Below are 17164 nucleotides of genomic sequence, written 5' to 3' on the forward strand. Positions count from 1 at the left end.
TCCTCCCTCGGCCCCGCTCCTCCCTCGGCCCCGCTCCTCCCTCAGCCCCGGCCCCGCTCCTCCCTCAGCCCCGGCTCCGCTCCTCCCTCGGCTCCGCTCCTCCCTCAGTCCCGGCCCCGCTCCTCCCTCAGCCCCGGCCCCGCTCCTCCCTCGGTCCCGCTCCTCCCTCAGCCCCGGCCCCGCTCCTCCCTCAGCCCCGCTCCTCCCTCAGCCCCGGCCCCGCTCCTCCCTCGGTCCCGCTCCTCCCTCAGCCCCGGCCCCGCTCCTCCCTCGGTCCCGCTCCTCCCTCAGCCTCGGCCTGGCTCCGCCCTCAGCCCTTCTCCTCCCTCCTCCCTCCTGCCCTCTCGCTGTCCCGCGGCGGAGCGGAGGAGGCGGCTCGGTGCGAGCGTTTTCCACAGTTTATTGACAGCACAGTCCTTCGGCGGGGCCGGGATAGGGGCGGGGAGGGGCCGCCGAGCCCCGGCACAGGGACAGCGAACGGCTCGGACACGGCACAACCGCGAGCGCCGGGCGGGAGCGGCCCCGGCGCGGCGGGGACAAAAGCGAACGGGAATCTGCTCCAAAGTCTCTGGAAAGGCGGAGAGGCGGCGGCGAGGACGCGGGGCGGCGCTCGGTCTGTGACCCGCCCGGACCGGGGGCGTCGGCTCGGACGGCGAGAAACGGCAGGTCCCAGTTGCGGCTCTTCCTCCTCCCGCAGGGTCCGGCGGTAACACAAACACGCTGCTTCCCTCCACAGACACCCAGAACAACGGCAGAGTCGCTTCTGACATCACGCTGCTTTGGCGATTACACATCCCTTGCAAAAAAGTCCATTTGCTCCAAAAAAAGTTTATTTATATATCTCTATATATTTCAAGGAAAATATCTGTTTTTACCAAAATACGATATACAGGCACACAGCTGTAAAATAACTTTAAACCAATTCACTATAAAATTACTTTTGGTAATAAATAATCTGATTCTCAGAGAGGCAAAACACTGTACCTCTGCAGCTGTGCTGCCCGAGGCACGGTCCCTCTGCATTCCCAGAACGCTCCCAGACGCTCCCACCTGTGCTCCCCTCGTCCTTCTCACCGGGTCTTGCCCAGGGCAGAAGCAACTTGTGCTTTTCAGCCTGCATGAGGCGGAATCCTGCTCCCCACAAACCACTTCAACGGAGAAGCGATGATAAACACGTGCCGAAAGCGACCTGCGAAGTCAATGGGGCAGATCCTCCCAGCAGGGTTTATTCTGGAAGGAGCAGCTGCTGGTATGGGGCTGGTGAGGTCTGCTCTGCTCTGGGGCTCCTGCAGGCCAGGAAGCTGTGCTGGGGTCTGCTCCCAATGGGAATAAAACATCTATGGGTGCATCTGGGCAGAATTCAGAGACAGTCCTTAATCCCCAAAAAGGTCAGTCAGATTCACAGGCCTCGAACTAGATCTCCTCTGTCTTGGCAAAGTAATGGTTTAGAGGGGAAAACAAAACGTGGCTGACTGGCATTCCTAAATCTAAAGCAGTTACATGTCTGATATGTTCCTCCCCTGCTTCACTAGTGGACACCCAGATCCTCAAAGGACTTGCAATACATCTGGTCACAGAACAGTATTGCTTTAACAGTCAGATATTACCAATGTAAGAGAGCCCTCTCGGGAGTATATAATCTGCTCTGGAGAGCCTGACCTTACCGAGGTGCACAGAGCAGCTTTCAGCTCTCTAGACTAGATTTTTCCCTTGTTCACACAACTGCTCCTGTCTACAGAGCTCCCTCAGCCCCAGGAGCAGCCCCGGCACCACCGGGTGAGCGAGGCTCAGCTGCTGCTGCCCCACTGAGCTGCACTCGGACACTGACTGAGGAACTGAACACAGATAAAGCTTTTACAAAAGAAGCCTCAAGACAAAACAGTTGTTCAGACAGATGCCAAGATTTTTAGCTTCCTGGAAGGAGCAGACTTGCAGCACAGCACGGTTACAGTACACAGGAGGTGGCGGGGCAGGGGAGGTGCTTCCCAACTCATGCCAGGGATGGATCTTGGAGCAGCACTTCCACCCCATCCTTAGGGGAGAAGCCTGACCAGAGCTACTCAAGTTGTAGCCTTTGAAGATGATTATTTGGAACCTAATTTCCTGTTGCCCCCGTCTATTTCCTGTGATCCTTAAAAGACATCTCTGCACATCTCCCTGGGGAACAGTCTTGAGAGGTTTAGTCAGTCGTGACTTGACAGACATTATTTTGACAAACTACTCAAAGAAATGTCCTGGAACTTCTCAAGAAAGCACTCCAGGGAGCAAGTCCCGTTTGCACAGCTCATGGAAGTTAGTGCTCCATTTAGCTTGTGCACGAAGTAAAATGACACATCACATCCCAACAGCAAATGAAAACCAGAGCATTAAAGCCTCATAACCCTGCATTCCCCTGTCACTGTTATTTTGAGAAGTCAAAGGGCGAAAAAAGGCAACAGCAGTAACTTTGCAGGATGTTCAAAGCCAATTTGAGCAGGAGCATAAACAATTTGAGCAGGTGCCTACTGTGGGAGCAGGATTCATCTGAGCACACCACATGCAGGGAGTAGGGAGCCAGGCAGGAGCAGTCCCATCAGGACACAGTTGGTCCAGTTCACCTTCTCCTCTCAATGTATTACATGCAGAATTTACCCCTTTAATTTGGCATTGCCTGGTGCTGGCAAGTCTTCTCCGTTAATATGAGCAATAAAGATACATGGAGAAAGGGAGAGCGAGACAAGAGGGAAGGCAGCAGGCCTGAGAAGAAAAGGATTTGTTCTCTTCTCACTTAAAAATGGTTCAGTCTTTGCTTCGCTTCCACACTGAGGACTGCGAATACAGAAACCAGATTTTCTTCAGTACACACAAGCATACACCGAGGTACCTACGACCATAGCACAGAGCACACAGTAGCACGAGTTTAGAATGACTTAGTTCAAACAAGACAAGCTTTTACTTGGAGGGGAAAATATCAACATTTTCATCTTGGATGCAGTTGCTTTGGGCGGGAAGGGAGGGGGCTGGCTCAAAATCCAAGACCAGACACTCATCCTAGCTACAGCTAGAGCAGACAGAGGGTAAGAGCCCTTTGCTTACACAGTACAATTCCATATTCCTCCCAACACAACAGGAGTGAAACCTCTATTTTGGAATGTCCCTGCCAGCACTGACCTTCTAACAAAGATCAGCAGGTAAGAGGAGAATGAGGAACCTCGAGAATGAATTTTTGACTTGGAAAGTCTTTGCTGATAAGTACAACTTCTGAACTAATTTTCAAGGACTATATTTCTCCTCCTACATTCCACCTTCTTCAGGGTTTTTTGTTCAGTTTTTTTAAAAAGTGCATTTTCCTCTGATGAGATCTACCTTGGCAACAAGCAAATAGAACCTCCTTGAAGGGCTGCAAACTGGAGTAGAAGCCTCTCAGGTCACAAGCAAGGACTCCCCACTTCAGCCCAGCTAAAATGAAGGTGGGATCCCAGGGCTTTCCCAGTCAGTTCACAAGCAACGTCCCAGAGGTTCACCAGCCCACACGACTGGAATCATCATCATCACTCCTATGCTTGGAAACAGCATACTGTTTTCCACATAGATGGAACCAAAATGCGAACAGCTTCATAAAAGCAAAAGCTAAAGCAAAGCAAAAGCATTTGGTTGGAAGGCAGTGAGCTGGGGAAAACTCAGTTCCCTTTTTCCATGCAAGCTGAACACTGCTGGGGGAGGAACAGCAGGCAGGGCAACAGATAACCCACCTCTCACTCCCTGCTGCATTAAAGGCTTCCTGTACCTTCAGCTTCCACATACAATCCCATGTTTTAGTAACTGGGGACCTCCTACCAGGCAGGAAGGCAGAGATCAGCTTCACAGTTAATACATGAATCTTACCACTAATACATACAGGAGTACCCATTCCCCTGGCTAACTAAGGGCTCTTGTACTTCAAATCAGTCATGAATTACCTCAAGGTCCAAGGGTAAGTCCCTGGAAACAGCAAATTACAATGGCAAAGAGCCATAACCTTTACTACAACCAAAAATGATCTGCAGCACCTTGTGGAATCCACCCAAAATGGCGTATGTGTGTATATATAAATTTTGTATATAGACATTGTAGTGGTTCATTCTTTTTAATACATATACAAGTACCTATACATATATACATATTTACAATTTACACCAGCCAGTAGATGTATGTGTACTGTACATACACACACAAACGCCGAGAACACACATGCACACACACAAACACACACTCGTTAAAACAAACTCCACAGCCCAGGAAATGAAGTCCTGCCAGAGTCCAAAGGGCAGCACCAAGTTGGGGGGGCTCAAGGTACCAGCTTCTAGACTGCTTAGGACAAACACGAGCATTCACAGGATTTTGTACACTTGGGAAATAAAGAATAGATGGTGCAAGCTTCAGCCCAGCTACAGAGAACCTTCATGCAAACTCCCCAGCTACACTCCAGCCATTCCTGCTGTTCCATCCTGTGCCCTCAGCTGAATGGATCCACCAGTGCTGTTGTGGCTGACTAGACTACACCTTGGGTGATGGCACTGCACACAGGCCTGCCAGGATACCATGGCAGTCAGCAAGTTCTGCTTTGTTTTTACCTAAACACAGAGGCATGGCTGGGCTTCAACAAAAAGCACTGATCAGACTTGTCCTTCTACTTCTTTTCTAGCAGACCATGGAACAGTGACAATAAACTTTTTTATTTAATAGCTTAAAGTATCTCCATTTCCTTCTTGCTCACACCTGCCCTGCCAGGAGCTGCCGGAGCTCCTCTACCTGCAGGGCAGCAGTACAGTCCCAAATGAGCCAGCCAGCACTGTTCCCAGCAGCCAGAACAGCCTTCCCCAGCCAGCACCTCCCCAAGGGCCACTGTCCTCCTCCACACCCCCACAGCCAGGGTACGGGCTGGGGAGCCCACGGTGCTGCCACAGAGTTACAGCCCCTCGGTTCTCCTGGTTCCAGGGCAGGACTGAGCTGCAGTGGGGGACATGCAAAACATCCACGGGGTTATGGCAGCTCCCACTTGCTTTAACCTGCAAGGGGAACATCAGCACCTCTCCTGGGGCACGGGGATCCAGCACAGCAGGGTTGGATACGCAAGTGATGGGAAGGGCTTGTACTCAGCACTGTACAGGACGTCCTTTCAGCTCCTTTCAGGGAGTGCTCACACTGTGGGAGCCACACATTCCACCCACACAGGGAAAGGAGAGGTAACACCTCCTGGAAATGTCAGAATTTCTACATAGTATCTCAAAATGAAGAATTCCCTGTCCTCCTGTGGCAGCAACACAAATGGCAAGATGACCCACAGGACAGTAAGAGGTGGGGGCCAGCCTTGGGCATCTGTAACTTGACCACCTGCCCAACCAGGTCCTTGGCCAGCAGGACACAGTTCATATGGAAAACTGCTGTGTCCAATTTACAGGGAGCATTAAGTATCTTTACAACTTCACTTGAAAGCCACTGCTCCAAATGCAACTTAATTGTCCACAGTTTTGTCTCCTCACTTGCCTAAGACTGAAAAAATATATTTGTTATGAAGGACTCTGTTATTGCTATTGTTGGTTTGCACTGTGTGGTTCCATCTTTACCATTTCAAATCCAAACTCTTTGGGGATAAAATATTGTTTTTTCTGTTGATTTTTTTCTTTCCAATTTCTTAAAATTGTATAAAAATAAAGGATTTCCACAAATGTGGGCTAAAGGTAACCAATAATACTTCTATGCTTAGGATCAGCTGTTGGAAATGTGGTTGACAGCCACAAGACCAGAAATAAACCTCTAGTGATTCTTTAGTTTAACATTTAAAAGACATGAAAACTTCTGCTTATAAAATTGACCCCATACAGAATGGAACAGCTCAACTAACAGCTGTTTATTATTACTTTTTAAAATAATGGTCCTAAATTTAAAAATAAAATCAAGTACTTCCTTTTATGATTTTCACATTATAAAACTGCACCATTCAAAATCTGTGGCCAGGGAAACCCCTTTGCAATAAGACAGTTTCTTTTAATAGTCATCGAGGGTGTTTTCCAGGAAAACATTCCTAACATCCAGTATGGAAGCCAGCTCCAAAATGTGCTTTTGGAGGTGAGGGTTCTCCACCGTTTCATCTCTTGGCAGCTGAGGGTAAGATTCGGGATAATTTCGAGTCTCCTGCTAGATAACAGTGAAAACAGAGAGAATCAGACACTTGTTTCTTTCACAGCCTTTACAAAGAAGATTGCAAAAGGCCAGTTTCACACTATCTGTTCAGTATGGTAGAGAGAGAAAATGTTCTACAATTTTCAGTTTTCTGTTTCCATTATAGTGGCAATACAAATACCCACGACAATCTGAGATGGTTATTGGTATGTTCACAGAAGCTTTGCAAAAAAAAAAAAAGAGAAAAAAAAGACTAAAAAAAAGACAGAGAGACTTCATATGTGCTTACCTATCAGGCTGGAGTTCATTTCTTGAAATTACACACATGTAAGCATCTCCAGTGGGAGGTTTATCTCATCCTAAAACAAGTATCTAAGACACTGGGGGCAAATCTCTCTACACTAACACAGACACGTTTCTTTTCCCCAATATCAGAGTGGCCCAGGTAGATGACTTAGGCTGAGAGAGCTGCTGGATGTCTGCAGTTCCACAAGTGAATACTGCCCCTCTCTGTGCTCAACTCCCATTTCTTCCTGCAGTGTTTAAAATGGAGCAGGCAGTTTATATGCCAACACTCACATACATAAAATGGTGCAGATCCAGAAGCAGACTTCACTGTTGGCACAGCTTTAACCAACGAGGAGGAAAAATGCATCTTCCTGTTGAGCTTATTCATTTACACTTCAAACACCTTTCAAAACCCATTCACATGAGAACACATTCAGCAGTAACATCCCACTCCTCCCCACTTTGTCTTATATTCTTGTTCTACACCTTTTTAGTTGTGTAGAAATAATAACCTCGACCTACTAAGATGTATTTTTCTAGCAGACACAGCTGTTCAGAGTGACATAAATGAACTGGAGTGTGTCTGCTGCAACTTCTGTGCAGGACTAAGGCTCCAGCAAGTCAAAGGCTTTGTGCCTTTGGAGAGACACAAAGGCACAGCCTCAGTGCAGGCTGTAGGAATTAGCATGTGAGCATCAGTCATCTTTCTGAAGCCACAGGGATGTGCTCAGCCCTCAGCCCCCTCTACCCCGAGCCAGCACATTTTTACATGCACTGGACTGTCCTTCCCACAAAGGCACAGATATCCCTCCATACCCGGAAGATTTTGTGCATCCTCATTGTGGCTGAACAGAAGATAAATCTTGTGAGAAGCAGGCGAAGAAATTCATCCCCAAAAAACTGAAGAAAGGACTGGTCTGTAGAGGAGGCAAGGAAAGCTCAGTTTAGAAAGGCTTAAAAACCAACCCCTTACAAAAGGTTCAGCTGTGCATGCTGAGGCCATACCTATGGACCGGGAGTGGGTCAGCAGCTGGGCAATATCCCGGTTGATTTTCCTAAGGTAATCCTGACACTTCTCCCACAATCCTCTGCGCATGCTTGATAATCCAGAGACAAACAGGAATGCCATTAAAGGATTGTTCAGAAAGAGTGTGAAGAGGCTACCCCGCTGAGACTGATCTAAAAGGAAAAATAAATCAATAGACAAAGAGATACATTTGGCACATGAAACAGAAACACTGTCCCTGCCACAGAATGAAGCCACTCACCCGCTAAATTCCGTAAGAGAGGAGCTACTCCTCTGGGTTAGTTACACCTTCTCTCGTGCAGATCTGATCAGGGGCTGGCAATAAAGCCTTGCTGGGGACGTGCATTAACACCAAGACACCTTAACTGTCTCTGCTCTCTTTCTGGGACTAACAAAGCTGCCCAAAGTGCTAAAACCATCATCCTGCACTGGGATGGCAATTTACTCAGTCTCTGTGTAGGAGAGGCTTTGCTCCTACCACTTGTTGGAGCTTATTGTAGAAATACCATCAGTGTTAGAATAAATTATTTACCATAAACAGTAAATAAGCTTTATCATATTACTGCAGCGACTGTCAACCTGATTTACGGGTTACATAGTAGTGAAAAGGTGTCTTTTCCTGAGGAATCCAAGTTCTATTTGTTTGGGATAGACACATGATGCAACTGCAACTTCTTGGGAAATGCAATACTGCACATACCTTGTAATGCTTTTGGATATGCTGTTGGAGAAAGCAAGCACACCAATGGCTGTCCAAATAAGTTTGTGAAATTCTGTAACAGATAAGAGTTTTGAAGTATTGATGGTCACTTTGCTTGCCTTGAATATTCAGCAGGGTACAAATCCTATTAATGACAGAGACACTAATGCCCCTTGCACAGCTCAGCATTGGCAGTGAGCCTGACAAGGTCAATTAGATCACACATAGAAGGAATATAACCCACTACATTTTAAAGGAATTACAATTCTCTCATTTCACTGGTACTGATGGCAGATACTGATTTCATGGAAATATTCAGTACTAATACGTTACTTGAAAAAAAATCATGTTCTGCAGTGAAAGCCATTGGCTTTCAGGTCAAAACAGCTCTTGCATCTTCCCTCAATACCAACTGAACTGACTGTCCAGTCAAAGTCATTTCTTTCCCCTTTTCTTTCTAAATCTAATGAAACAGGAAAGCCCAGAGGAGAAGAGTTTTAAAAGAAGCTTCCTTTAAAACAAGTATGTCATAACCTTGATATCCGCTGTACTGAACCTCATTTTACAATACTCGTTTCATGGCCCCTGCACCAGCACCTTAAATATTGCCTAAGTCCCATTGCACAAGGATTTCTCCAGAACCTCAAGCACCACCACTGTCCAGTTTCAGCAACATTTACCTGATAACAGTCCTACTGCATATCTGTCTGGTGGTAAATCATTATCACAGAGGGAAAAAATGCCAAAAATCATTTACATAACCTCATTAGCTGTCACCAGAACAGCTCTCTTAACCATGCAGGCTTGCAAAGCCATAAAAGATGTGATTGTGTCTGCACCCTCTCAGAGCACAGACTCAAACCATTGCATCCAGAGCACACGAGTGCCACACATACGTCTGCAGAGTACAGTCTTAAAACTGTCAGGTTATGACTGTAAGACATACAATACCAGAAGTATTTGCTTGTGTAGAATCCTCAAAAAGCTAGTTTTTTAATTCCTTCTGGCCTCTGTGTAATTCAAATGGAACTTTCCCTTCCGGGCAGTATATTTCAGTTAAATTAGTTTTACAGAATTAATTTAATCTAATCTGCTAAATACTAAAGACAGTAATCTAGTCTAATCAAAATAAAACATGTCCCATCTTAGGCAGAGTGCTGACTAGTCCTAAAAACCTTGAGTTCATTAGGAGTCCAAAGAAGATTGATAATGCTGGATACCAAGGTTTGCTCTCTAATGAAGAAACAAAGACTTTTCTCTTGTAGACAGTAACTCCAGGCCAGCCCAGGAATTGGTGAAACTGAACTACAAAGAAACATTTCCAACTCCAGGAGTCACCCCAGACCTGCTGGTTTCTACTGGACACACACTGGCAGGTTTCACCTTCTCCAGTAACACGTATGCTCAGTTTTCACGAGCAGATTGACGTTTAATTCCATCCTGTATCGCTCAGTTACAGACCAAAGCAGAGCTGCCACCAGGAGCAGCAACACTGCAGTTGAACAGTGCCAACAGCAAACCCAGGTCACTTGGGTATCTCAGGCAAGGTATCACTCCCTGCAGTATCTGGGAGCACTCTGGACTCTGTCCCAGCAGGTGAAGCCAACACAGCCAGTGAGTCCTGCACAGGGGGAAACTCCACAGCCTGACCCAGACGTGCCCTGTGGAAGGCAGGAGCTCCTGCCACCCACTACACCCACACCACAGAGCCAGGAGACACTGCCTGCCAGGCCACAGCTCCTGCCCAGACACTCTGCCTACCAGAGCCCAGGTGAACACCAGGATTCACTCACCACCACCCCGCTCCTGATTTCCCCAGGAAAGAGCTGTGGGATACATGGAACAAAGGAACTGAAGCATTTACAGCCATGGCTGGGAGCAGAGGGCCAAAGGTGCACCAGGAAAACCTGCCCTGCAGTCCAGGTGTTAACAGCAGCTCTGGATAAGGAATGCCCTACCTTTCAGTGCATGGATGACTCCAATAAGGATAATCCATACTTTGTTTCAAAACTGACTCTGTTTTTTTACTTCAGCACTCAAGTTTCCCACAGAAGCACTGCTGCTTTTTACAATGCATGTACATCTCTTTTGAAAAAAGAACTCCCCAAAAGAAGTCACTTCACATGTAGGCTTTGCTAAGCTGAGTATTTGTACCACATCACTGACAAAGGCCTTGCATTCTCACTGGCTGTAGGTTTGGGTTTGGTTTGGTTTGATTTTAAGACTTTGCATCTGACCACGATCCGTGATCCTAGAAAACCACAGCTACAGGATGATATTGATCTAAAAATATTATTTCATCCACATATGCAGTGGTAACCTTCAAGAACACACAGCCATCTATATTTAAATGGAAGTGTTAAAAAAAATTCACGGCTTTCAGTAGACATGCTCAATTTGCAGTTATCTTCCACTTTCAGCTAAATATACAGGGAGGAAGCTGTTCAAGTGCCGCTGATTTGACAAACTGGCAAGTCACTTCCTGGCAGGACTGACTTTCAGTCATCACCATTTCAGCCCTGCAGAGAGGGGGAGAGGACAGGGATGCGTGCAGGAGAGCAGGAACGGGCTGCAGAAGAAGATGTGTGAGCAGTTGCTGTTCCTGCCGGTACTGCCAGCAGTGACATTTAAATGTCAGGATAGCTCCTGTCCTATCAGGAAAGATCAGGGCAGCCATGTGGAAAAAAGGCAGTACTGATTTCAGCTTCTCACACAGTTGCACAGACCCTCTTTGTTCGTGCCAGCGCTCGAGCCTACAGAGCCCCTCCCAGCCCACCCAGGGACAGTCACACGCCAGCCCTGTCAGGGCACTGTGGGGACAAGGACCCCAGCAGGCACAGCACAGTGACAGGAGGAGTGTGCCAGGGCTAGGAAACACTGGCACTGAGAGCTCTGCCATGTCCCTTCAGTGGAAAACAGAACAAGACAACTAAACCTGTCCCCACACACCTGCCTGCCTACGTTCAGGGGCAAGAGATGAGGAAGTGGAATGTCATTTCTGAAATGCTGAACATATTTCTTCTTAGATTCCTCACAGTTGTGCCCACACGGTTCTGATCTGGGTCAGAGCTCCTAGCAGCCACTTCTATAATCCTGTCCTGAAGTACTTCCAAAACTCCCATTTCTCTGCTCCTTCCACACAGGCAGAGCTGGACTGCTCTCCCCCAGCTGCTCTGTGTGCTGAACAGACTGAGCACTGGTGGGTTTTGCACTACTGCAGGACAAGGAAAAGAACCTCAGTGGAGGTTACAGCTTTACTTACTGTGTGCCCACAAAATCAAAAATTAATTCTCAAATTTAAATGTAATACAAAGAGAAAATTCTACTGTAAACACTTGACAGTTATTCTCACAAGAGCTGCAAATCTACGTGTGGAAATCCATCACCCCAAACAGCTTGAAGATGTCCACAGAACCCCAGTCTATCTGAATTAAGGATGAACAGGAATCCCTTACTCTCTTACAGAGTTGATCCACTTGACATCTTTCAGCAATTCTATTAAAGAGGAAGGGGGTAAAAAAACCAAACCAAAAAACCAAACCTGAGCCACACTTCTTCCCCTGAAACAAAACCAACCCTCCTGATGTTATACTGGAATGAATGTCAGGAAAGAGCAAAGGAAAATAAATCCCTACCAAACGCTTATTTTCTCAGAAAGACAAGTAAATCATTCCAATTTTGTTTCCCTCCCTTTAAATGGAGAAGGGAATTTAAAAAAAAGCAGATTTGCTTTGAAACCTAGTGTGGTGAACTTAAATGCAGTGATGTTTAAAAAGCCCTCTGAGATACATTACAGTCCAACAAAGCAAAGACCCAATGGAGAGGCCAGATTTGAGTGTCTGGCAGGAGCTCCCTGGCTCAGTACAGAACTATCCCAAATCACACTGACCACTTATTTAGTACCTCTCCTTGGCCAACAAATGCCTTTCAAACAAACAGCACAGACTGTGGACACCGAACAGGGCACAAGTTCCTCTGGCCACTAGACGTCCCTGTTCCTCCTCCGAAACACAGCTGTGGGTGTTCCCTTTCCTCACTGCACATAATGGAGCTATAAAAAGGAAGACAGAAGAAGTGGCACTTTCCCCAGATATAGCACATTCTTATTACCCCATTCATGAATGAAATAAATGTGTAATGCTCTGCAGATTCAACTGGCCACTACGAGTGCAACACCTGCTTCTGTATTACCCGAATTGCAGATTCCTGGAGGTGATTTAGCATGGAGCAATTCTACTGTAAGTCCAGAGCACCCTAGGAAGGAGGCTCAGTGTCCAAGCAAATACCACTCTACAGTAACACTGGATGCTAATTTGAGTCTTGTTACTTCTTTGGTTCAGACACAGACACCCTGTGTTTTATAAGATCAGGCTCAATGCTTTGACTCCTTTCTGTTGCTTAAAAGCAACTGAGTGTTGGATGACTGGAAAAAAGAAAAGCACATTAGTTATCTCCCTCCCCCATGCACACACACCGAGATTTGTCTTTGGTATAAAACAAAAATAAACCTCCCACCAGAGACCTTGGAAATCTTGAACCTTTTTTCCCTCCAGGAGGATTTATTACTTTCCAATGAGCGGCTGTTCATGTGCTTCTCCTTCTTGTTCCTATTCATAGGGTCAGATCCTGACTAGCATGCACAACCTCAAAAGAAAAGAAAGACTGAATACAAACTGTTTAAAAAAATAGCCTGTTAAAAGTGTAAGCTAACTAGGGGTTGGCACTGTATCCTACCACACGAGGAGCTGCCTCCAAGGGTCTTACCTTATAGGCGACGCTGTTGGAAGAGTCCACGATGATGAACAGAGGCTTTCTGGTGAAAGGGTAGAGATCTCCAGGGTGGAGGCTGGAAAGAGAAAGGGACGCCTCACAGAGCACTAGAACTGCTCAGCCACACAGCTGCCCACATCCAGATAAAAACCAAGCAGATTCCCCGTGCCCCAGGCCTCGGATTCATCCTCAGGGAGTAACTGCACAACTCACTTGGTATTCTCTATAATACGGGCTATGGGACTTATTACTAGTTCAAGAGATGTTTATCTTCTTGAGAAACCATCCATCATTAATGTGAAGTTTGCCAGTAATTAAGAACTTACATTAAGTCACAGCAATACTTTTGAAGTGTTTAAATCATCATTTAAACATTCATTTCTAAGTGTTCGACTTCAAGCCAATCTCCACTATGATGTCCTGCACTGAGGAGTTTGAATTCCAGAGGCTTTGATGCCTTTTTCTCTGTTGAAGACAAATTTTTCTGAACTCCCAGGTGTCCCACTGTGACACTTACCAGTGCATCTCCTTGTACGACTGGTTTCGCTTGTGGATCGCGTCCCCATTGATAATGTCCCGGTTACTGTTTGTCAGAACACCCCCAAAGTCATATGGACCTACACAGGGGAAAAAGGAAGCTCAAATCAGCAGGGGCAACTCACCCCTGAGAGATTTAACAATTATATGGAAGGGAGAAAGCAACAACAAATCTCAGAAAACTGAAGGAATCTGAACTACTGCAGCTGTAAGGAGGGGAGAGGGGAATGTGGAGCCTTCACTAACTACATATTCCATTTATACTCTCTTAGCAATTTCAGCATCTATCAAATAGAAGCAAGCAATGCAACTTCATAACTTCTAACTTAATTATTCATTATTTATCCACAAACATAATACAAAAGATCCAGATATTGGCTTTTGTTAAACTATAGAGCAAAAAGATTAAAACCCATTACACACTTGAAACAGGGAAATCAATACCTCTGTAAAATTACTGTATGAGTTTGCATATTACAGATTCAGAATTTGATAAAAAAATAAAGCTAAATTAATAAAAAATAATGGATATATTACTATCATCTGCAGTTATAACACTGCAAAGGGGAGAAGAGAGAGCTCAGAGAATGACAAAAGGACAAAACAGATTTAACCAGATTTCAAATCTGCAGCAAAGGTTTGTGTTTTAAGATTTCAAAGTCAGAATTCACAATTTGCACATGCACACACCCTGAACATGTGTTCCCATGGTAAGCTAACAAAGTATTCTGCTAAGTTTGCCCAACTGAGCTACCCCCTGACTGTCTGATGGAGAGCAAAGATGAAAGCAATGGCTACAAAAAATATCACATCCTACAAGATATATTTCTGCCATTGGTATGGATATGAAATGTCACTAACATTAGTAAAATAAAGTATTAGAGTTTCCTCATTCTGTTATACATTTGCAGAGCTGGTTGACCCCTATTTGGCCACCAAATGCAATTTTTTCAGGTTTGGATACAAGGCACCTTTCCATTTTAAGGGAAGCTTTGGGGATACAAAATCAGGAACAGAACAGACATTAATTTAGCACAGTTACAAACATCTCACATGGTCTGCCAAACACAAGCTGCTTGCAGGCGATGGACAGTGCAACTTGCAGCTGCTCTCCCTTTTAATAAGGCAGAACTCTGGGCAGACCACACCACCTTATTAAAAGATTGCAGTTGTGATGGGATGCACTGAAGGAAAGCTGCACTCTGGCTGTGCAGCTCCTCAGGTGACTGAGCCTGGATGCTTCTACCACAAGGTCTTAAGCTGAAACAACACATGCAGTGAGGTGGACATACCACAGGCCTTGGAGAACAAGCTTCAGTTAGAACCTAGCACCAAGTTGCAGCAAGAAGTAAAATGTTAAAAGCATTTAAAAAAAATCACTGCCACAATACAAAGCTGACAGGGATTTTTTTTCTTTTAGCATTTTGAGAGCTCTATAAATCATGCACCAGGGAGGACAAGGCATGCATCTTATAAAGGAATGCAAGTCTCAAACAGATGAGGTTTGTACAATATTTAGGATGTTAAAAAGGTATTTGGATTTTTTCTTGAATTACATAAACAGATCTTTGGACTGTGTTTACTTTAGCTAACCAGTTTTCAGCTTTTACATTGCAGCTGCATCCAAATATTCTGCTAGATTGCAAAGAACAGGAGGATGAGGTGAGGGGAATTGTCGAAATCATGAGAAGGGCTTGAATTGTCAGGTTAACGAGCGTGCAAATAGAGCAGTCCCTGCAGCCGCTTCAGCCCTTTCACCCCCCATCTCCTGGTGCTGGGGATGGAAAGAATCACAAAGTGCCACTGAGCCATTTTATGAACTTTGCACTGATGCATCAACTGAGCCATGTGGTCTTCAAAATTAGGGAAGCTTTTAATACTTCAGATGCATCAAAAACTGGATGTGTCCTTTGAAAAGTTCTCAGGTTAATGCACATTAATTAAAACACAAAGAATTAATTATTGTTTGTGGGAAAAAAAAAAGGCTATCTTACTAAGCAGACAGGAGAATCAAATTGACTTGTCTTTGAAAGGAGCTTTGTGACATCTTTCTTGGTCACTTGTCCTGGAACATAAAGAGAATTCAAGCCCTGTTCATGACAGGGAGCATTCCTTTATTGTACCTTCACTATCCGAACGACCTGATGGAAACACGCCCGTGGCAGACAGGTAAATCAGCAGCACACTGTTTGCAGGCAGCTCCTGAAACCCAGACAAGGAGAGTGGCAAGGGAAGAAAGGTCAAGTTTATTTTAATATTCAACCATCACCTTCATAAATACATTGTCATTATCATTGTGCTACTTCTGCCCACCAGGGCAGTACACAGACCAAAGGGTCACCCAATGATGTGTCCATAACTTTTCTCCACACAGACCTCTAGGCTGATATCAGAGGTCCAAGCTGCACTGAAATAGCACCTGCTTCCACATAGACTCTCTTACTATCTAGCCAGATCTGAGGCTTTCTAAGATATGGAAATTAAAAGCTCCCAAGATCCAAACAGACCCTAACTCCCAAACAATTCACAAAGGAGGGTTTGTTTCCAAATACCCCAGAGTCTGCAACATCTGTCTTTTCCCCTTGGCCCTTCTCAGCTGGCCAACAAGCACAACACATCCAGGTTTCTGTACAGACCTCTAAAAGAAATCTATTTTCCACCTTTCTAATGGACTGTTTGCATGAGGGAACAGATACTTTTAATTTCTGCCAAAGGCTTAGCATTCAGGCACACAAAATTCTAAGAAGTAAGGATGCACTTCCTGCACCTTACCAGCTGTTCCTTGAGACAAACTGAAACTTCTTTCTTTATAGGATTCATGTTTTGGTTTTACTACTAAATCCTAAGTTGTGGACTTGTACAGTCAGCATTAAGCATAATGAGCCCAGGAACTTTGCTAAATTAAAATAAGTGCAGCAACTGTATTAAAAAAAAATCTACAAATGTATAGATGACTGGCTTGGAGGACAGCAGGGGGTAAGAAAATAAGACAGGCAGATAAAACTACAGCTTGTGCAGGATACAATTTGAATGGGATACAGGACTGGAGATTTAGCAGCTATACCGTGCTGAAGAGCAACCATTTCCTGAGGTACTTCCCTGACTTTGGATTATGTTTGGCATAACATGAAGTAAAAGAACACTTTTAAGATTTTTCTGTTCTCCAGATCAGTGCAGATCCACATTTTATTCAGTGTCACAAACTATCCTGGATATTTTTCTTATAAATAAATTCACCAATTTCACAAACCTTAAATGATGCTGCTAAAAATGTATATAGCTGGCTAAAAGTTGGTTTATAAAGGAGATATTTATGGGGGTTTTCCCGCCTTGCTGGTTTCTCTGTCGATTCCTGTTAAAACAAACAAACAAAAACACTACTCAAAAAAACCCCAAAACCAGATATTATCAAAGCAGTTTCAAAACCCTCCAAATTTCTACTTATTAGAATGTTCATCTCCAACACATTTCCTACACAAATAGTCTGCCCACAGTACATTTCCTGTTACACAGTAAAGCAAGATGCACAACTTTGTAGTATGCCCCATTGAAACTTGTGACCTAAATCTTTCTTACTCTCTAAAGCATCGTCCAAGAAAAGAGTGACAAAAATCACTTTTCATCTCAAATAAATAAATTAAATTCTCATATTTCCTTATGCCCCCAGCTAAAATATTTTTATGCTTTCTCAGCAGGGGATA

At 45.0% G+C, this 17164-nt stretch overlaps 1 protein-coding gene across 6 annotated transcripts in view; it reads right to left on the reverse strand.

The window, feature by feature from the left end:
- Positions 1 to 49: 49 nt before the first annotated feature.
- SCAI (suppressor of cancer cell invasion) overlaps positions 50 to 17164 on the reverse strand; it is a 39102-nt gene continuing 21987 nt past the window's right edge. For all 6 annotated transcript variants that reach the window (XM_051807546.1, XM_051807544.1, XM_051807545.1 and 3 more), the window contains 8 exons: positions 16714 to 16815; positions 15587 to 15665; positions 13444 to 13543; positions 12921 to 13002; positions 8157 to 8229; positions 7435 to 7608; positions 7246 to 7346; positions 50 to 6156 (listed from right to left, as the gene is read on the reverse strand). In XM_051807546.1, the coding sequence (XP_051663506.1) occupies positions 6007 to 6156; positions 7246 to 7346; positions 7435 to 7608; positions 8157 to 8229; positions 12921 to 13002; positions 13444 to 13543; positions 15587 to 15665; positions 16714 to 16815 (861 nt within the window). In that variant the 3' untranslated portion in view covers positions 50 to 6006. The remainder of the gene's footprint in view (positions 6157 to 7245; positions 7347 to 7434; positions 7609 to 8156; positions 8230 to 12920; positions 13003 to 13443; positions 13544 to 15586; positions 15666 to 16713; positions 16816 to 17164) is intronic.

This window comes from Manacus candei, unplaced genomic scaffold (genome assembly GCF_025592945.1).
Source record: "Manacus candei isolate 608988 ecotype Guabito, Panama unplaced genomic scaffold, ASM2559294v1 h1tg000071l, whole genome shotgun sequence".
Taxonomy (NCBI): Eukaryota; Metazoa; Chordata; class Aves; order Passeriformes; family Pipridae; genus Manacus; species Manacus candei.